This window comes from Pistacia vera, unplaced genomic scaffold (genome assembly GCF_008641045.1).
Source record: "Pistacia vera cultivar Batoury unplaced genomic scaffold, PisVer_v2 Contig550, whole genome shotgun sequence".
Lineage (NCBI taxonomy): Eukaryota > Viridiplantae > Streptophyta > Magnoliopsida > Sapindales > Anacardiaceae > Pistacia > Pistacia vera.
Window position 1 is genome coordinate 69,223 of NW_022196391.1, and position 5,982 is coordinate 75,204.

The 5,982-nt window shown below is 33.8% G+C and overlaps 1 protein-coding gene across 1 annotated transcript; it reads right to left on the reverse strand.

Annotated features, from left to right (window-relative positions):
• Positions 1-589: 589 nt before the first annotated feature.
• Positions 590-5,174, reverse strand: LOC116108000 (sphingosine kinase 1-like). The gene is given in 11 exon segments (XM_031394289.1): positions 590-1,140; positions 1,384-1,506; positions 1,940-2,198; positions 2,200-2,231; positions 2,602-2,672; positions 2,855-2,932; positions 3,050-3,136; positions 3,837-3,909; positions 4,324-4,424; positions 4,517-4,639; positions 4,713-5,174. Coding segments are annotated over 11 exon segments (1,449 nt in total). The 5' UTR covers positions 5,023-5,174; the 3' UTR covers positions 590-948.
• Positions 5,175-5,982: the final 808 nt, after the last annotated feature.

Here is a 5,982-nt window from a genome sequence, read left to right on the forward strand (position 1 = left end):
GCCTTCATACAATGAATGAATGTGAGATAATTAACAACCAACATTTTCTTAAATCTCATTCTACTATATTATTAAAACCTTCTATAATATTAATTTAAGTTCTATATTTTCCAAATTTTGGTTTAGTGTAATTTTTAAAGGGGTTCACTTCAATTTGTTAAAAGATAAACAAGAAGGCAAGAAAAGAGTATTTTCGTCTTTATACTGTTTATACCTTGTCAGTTATCGGATTTTACTAAGTTGATTGTTGTCGATTTGAAACTTTTCACGTGGAAAAGTGTCTTTAGGTCAACCCTTAGGTGGGAAAATATCGTTAACTCCAATGCTTTACTCAAACTAAGAGATTGTATTGTTATAGTGAAACTGAATCATGACAACACCTCCGAGAAGCCAATATCCCTGCAAAATATCAAGTGCAATATCCTCAAACCATGCCAATTTCCCACTGCCTCTCCATTTAAAGATTTACTTGAAATTGTATTTCTACAGTTCTTAATTACCACCAACATGGAGTTTTCAGACAGTCTAATCAAGCTGATAAATTGTTATTTAAGCTCACTTAAAAGAAGCATTCAAGTTAAAACTCTAAGCCAAGTTTCAATTATGGTCACAAACCGACCCACTTTTCCATCCAGCTCAAGCACATATATTTTTTTTTTTCCTAGAGCAGTCAGTTACATTATTATAAATCTATTCTAAAAACAAACTTCAAAAATCATAGTTTTCAGAGAATAAAGATAAGATGAACAGCACATTGCCTTGAAATGATCACTTACAATTGAAAAGCTCTCTTAGCAATCAACAGGCTACTTTTTTTTTCTCCTTTCAATTCCCTTATTTGTCTTCCCTAGTTATATACAGTCAAAAATAAATAATCAATCCATGAATATATTTCAGTGGTTAATATCCATGTTAAAGTCAGATTAATGTAAAACTAAGATTCACGTTCTACACAGGGGAAAACAAAGTAGCTAAACCTTGATCCAACGTTATTTGTAGCTTATCATAGGCCATTAGTGTCTTCTGGTCACACAAATATGTTCCTTTTCCTCTGGCCAGTACCTCACCGTCTGAGTCTATAATTCCTTCTCTAGTTGGGTCATGTGTGCATGTACCCGGCTCTAGGATGAATGCTTTAACCTGTAATTTATTACAAGATGTAGGGAATTAATATGAGATTCATGACTAAGATGTTATAATGTCAATAGAAATGTTAAAAACAGAAGATAAACATTTTTGTTTTGTTTGAAACATTCAGCCAAGCAATCTGGATATATAATTTTTTTAGAACTTTCAACAACAGTGGCGGTGGTGGGATAAAAAAAAAAAAAAAAAAAAAGCAATACAACCATAAGTGATTGATTGTCATGTGTATGAACTCACCTTCAGGTACTGTACATAATTTGATTTGATATGACCTCCATTGCTCAACTGTGTCATTAATTTTAGTAAATCGAGCTTTGGGCAATCCCTAATAAGAATCAGGTCCAAATAACCATCCGAGAACTGCACAAACAGTCCATGCAAATGCAAGAAATGTCAGCTATGCTTGTAAATAGCATACAAAAATGTGATATATCTATATATATATCAGACATTTAGTAAAGTCCATTCACGTCCAAAGAAAGATAAAAGCAATCCTCTACTATCGCTTTTAGCAAATACCAGTTGTCTCATTACTTTTAAACCAAATTATGTATTCTTGTTCAAAAGTAAGAAAAAAAATGAACCTCATCAGAATTTTTTTATCAATTTCATTTCATTTTACCAGTATATATTACCAAAAGAACATGTGATCATGGGATGAACCTACCACTTGCACCATGTGCACGAGCACATGGGTTTATGACAAATACAAATAGTAAGCCACAAAAGAAAGGAGATGAAAGAGGAAAAGGAGAGGCAAGGTGCAGTTTCCCAACAGGCAAAATAAACTAACCTTTGCATCAGGAGCAGCCATTGTGTCTTCACCTCCCCATGGTACATTATGAAGCCAAACTGAAACAAATGGTCCATTAATTGTCCTCCAACCTAGATTCTCTAAACTAACAGCTGGCCCTTGGTAGCCATACTGCCTAGCTTTAATGGGTTGCTCTTGGCTGGGATTGCTGACATCCTTTTCATAATGATTCGCCATTGTAACTGGTGGTTCCCCATAATCTTCAAAACCAGGTGCAGCACAAAAGAAAACAGTCCATATATTGCCTCAAACGCAATATTCTCTGGAGAGCCTATACGAGAATGAAAAAGAAAATCAATATCAGGTGGTTTGACAACATAAAATAGACATCAAATCTGTCTTCAAGTAAAACCAGAAAAAAAAAAAAAAAAAAAAAAAAAAAAAAAAAAAAAAAAAAAAAAAAAAAAAAAAAAAAAAAAAAAAAAAAAAAAAGAAGAAAAAATTACGCCATATATGAGCATTACAAAAGTTTTACAAGCTAATCATTTATCTGTAGTAAACTACCATTCAGTCATTTTCCAACAATGATAAGGTTTACGAAGATACTAACTCTAATCATATATAAGAATGGTAGATTTGATGACCTCATTATGGTTTCTCTAAAACATTGTATATATGTGTAGTAATGAATAAGAACATACGTAAAAATCAATGCGAGCACTGCCCATCCATCTATATTTCTCAGATTCAATGTCTATATCTGCCACCAAACCTGACCAAAAAAAAAAAAAAGAAAAAATCTTTTCGTAACAGATGAACATATTAAAGCTTAGTGCCATAGTTAAAACCTCAATTGTTTTCTCAAACTTAAGCCTGTAAAGAATCCAGAAACATGTCACTGGAAAGTAGCGTTCAACTAATAATCAAGCAATAATAGGTGAATTATTTGCATACCCCAAGCAAGCATCAAGACACTATAAAATCTGGTCTCGCCTTGTAAGATAGTAGCTACATCCAATGAATGCTTATGGCCTGCCAGTAAGTATCATTTAAGTAAAAATCAATGATAAAATAATCTACATTTACCAGGCATGAAAAGGCACAATATACGTATTCAAACACAAAATACTAATAGACACCATGTGTAACCTCGAATAATAGCTAGAGTGGCATTAGACGCTTTACAGGGTTCACCAACGGAATCCAATAGAGATTTCACCATGCCATTTCCTGTACCTGCATCCATAAAACCTTGATCACAAATCAAAGTATTGGAAGAAGTCACCAAAATGTCTAATTCACCAGACAAAAGATAAAACAATGTTTACTGCAATAAGATACTGCCATTAGTTTTTAAGGAAAAGAATTCAAATTATCCGTGACCATGATAAGCAATTAAGCATGCAGGAAATGGTAGGAAAGGAATGTGTAAATATGAAATTCACTACCTGAAGGACCAGATAACTGGGCTTCACAAAATGATGAAAACAAATTGGCAAGCAAAGATGTTTACAGGAAGTCAGTGGTTCACACATAAGATCACCGGTCAGGGCACAAAAGTGTCTTCCAATATAGAACCGACCCTCAGCAACAATTATTATAACAACTGTTTGTATTCAAATATCCATCACTTCTAATGCACTGAAACCCAATGATTTCCTACCAGTCCACAGAAGGAACTTCCTGTTTCCTCTTGCAATAGTTGTCACCATAGCTTATCACAAAAACACAAAACTATATCAAGTTTCCATTTTTCAGATTTCCTATACACTATATGTCAATGCATAGACCTGGAATGTAGAAAATGTTCATTGCCATGAATTTAATACACTATTCCATCCATTGTACGTTAACACCATATACTTTCGATGCTAACTGACCGACAAAATTGAAAAGAATTAACATCAAACAAGAATTAAATATGAAGGAAAGAAACCTGCAGGAATCACTCCAAGGGGCATTTTTATCGCAGCACTCCAATCCTCTCTCTCAAGTAGTCCATTTACCACCTACTAATAAGAGCAACACTTGTTAGAAAGACATGGAATAGAAATTACAAAGATGCATAACAGAAAATCCCAATAAATATACAGTCAAAACCAGAGGACTTTCTACAATAAAAGCCTTGCCAGTATGATAACAATTTCTTTCTCAATTGTAAGGCTCAGTAGTCAAGGTGTTTAAGGTGGGATGAATATTATAAATCCAATCTATCGGGAAACACTTCCAGTCGAATGCTTAATATTCTTGGAGAGAACTATAAATGTGGCAGTCAAAAAATGAGATTCCTTAATATTTCAAAGTTTTCAATAAAATATAAGTTTTTCAACAGTTTAAGCGAATTTACAAACTAGATATTGTCTTCCATGCATTAATTTTAAGCACACAACCCACCCCAAAGCTCAAACACAAATCAAACTAACCTCAACAAGAATACCATCACCACTGACACAAACTATACCATCATACTTTGAAAGATCCAGCCTTTTAGCAACATCCTTCGCATAAAGTTGTCGTGTAGTCTCTGATAACCAAATTTACCATATAAAAAGCATATTCACCATCAATTCAAACCATATAGAGTTAAAAAATAAAAAAATAAAAAAATAAAAAAACCTTCCAATGTGAATTGGATATCAGCATCCTCCAACAGCGGTTTCACATTATCCAGAAAAATCTTTGATGCAGTTTTCTTCCCACCAAACGGATTCATAAAAATAAACAGCCTCTTCGGCCGACCTATCACAAAAACAAAAAAAACATAAGGCATAAATCTAAATAAACAACTAAAACAACATTCTACTGAACTTACCGAGAGAATCAAGATATTCACGGAGCTTTTGGCACCAAAGTCTTTGAGACTCTTGTGACAAAGGCTCGAAAACGAAATCCTTCCTCACCAAACCACCACTGCTCCCGCCGCAGCAGATTCCATTCTCGTTCTCTATAACAGCTCTGATTTTAATTTTATTGCTGTCCACGGCGAAACCGAGGACCTCCTTCTCCAGAGTCAACGTCCGCTGAAACCCTTCCGTCCACTGGAGCTTTCCGTCAGCCGTTAAGGTGACGCGGACTACCGTGCCGTTAATAAGAACACGGTCGGAGAGTTTCTCTTGATCCATTGGGTGAATTGGAAGTAGAGTGTGGGAATGTCCGATGGTTTGTGTGATTTTTAATTTATTTTTGTTTAAAAAAATGTTAAAATTGGCTTTGTGATGTACGCCAATTGAGGGTAGTTGGTTTGGTTTGGTTTGGTTTTGATAGTTTGTTGATAAATTCCCCCAGACCCAGTATGATGAATTTTTGAATTTCAGTTACGTCTCATTTCGTTTAAAAGATTTTCAAACTTATTCTACTTATCCAATCAATAATAATTGTTATACTTGAGGTCTAAACACACACCTAACTCTACGAAATAGTAATACTACACTTACGGAGAAAAGCGTACCAAATTTATGTATCAAATAATATGATAAAATTCTGACAATTGATTAATATAATTAATCGATGGTTAGGATTGTGTCACGTTATTTGGTGTACGAATTCAATACGCATCTTTCGATAACTGTATTATTTTTTATCTACCAAGTCATAGAGATCAACCAAGAACACAACAAACACTAATTTACTGTGATTCCCTTGTTCAAAATTGAATAAGCTATATCCACATTGAGCTCCAGAATACTTAGACTCATTACATTAGAGTTATCAAATGTGTGTCCAAAGTGCATAAAAGAATAAAAGACAAATGATGATTAAAATAATTGTCATTTCATTCAATACCTGCCACCCACTCATAATTAAAAAAAATTATATGACCAAAATTAAAAAATTATGTGACCAAACTAGTGTTATCCTGTTTTCAAAAGAGTGATATTAGATCACAATCTAATTTTACCACTTTCTCTTACAACCTTCAACGTAGCAACTTATCATTAGTCAATTCACAAAATGGGTTCTGTTTGATTGTATGAGTACCGTCTACCTATCTACGAGCTAACCAATGACGAGAGAAAGTTGTGAGAGAAGATTATTAACTTAACTTTATTGTTTTAAGAATAATACTATATCAACAACCCTTT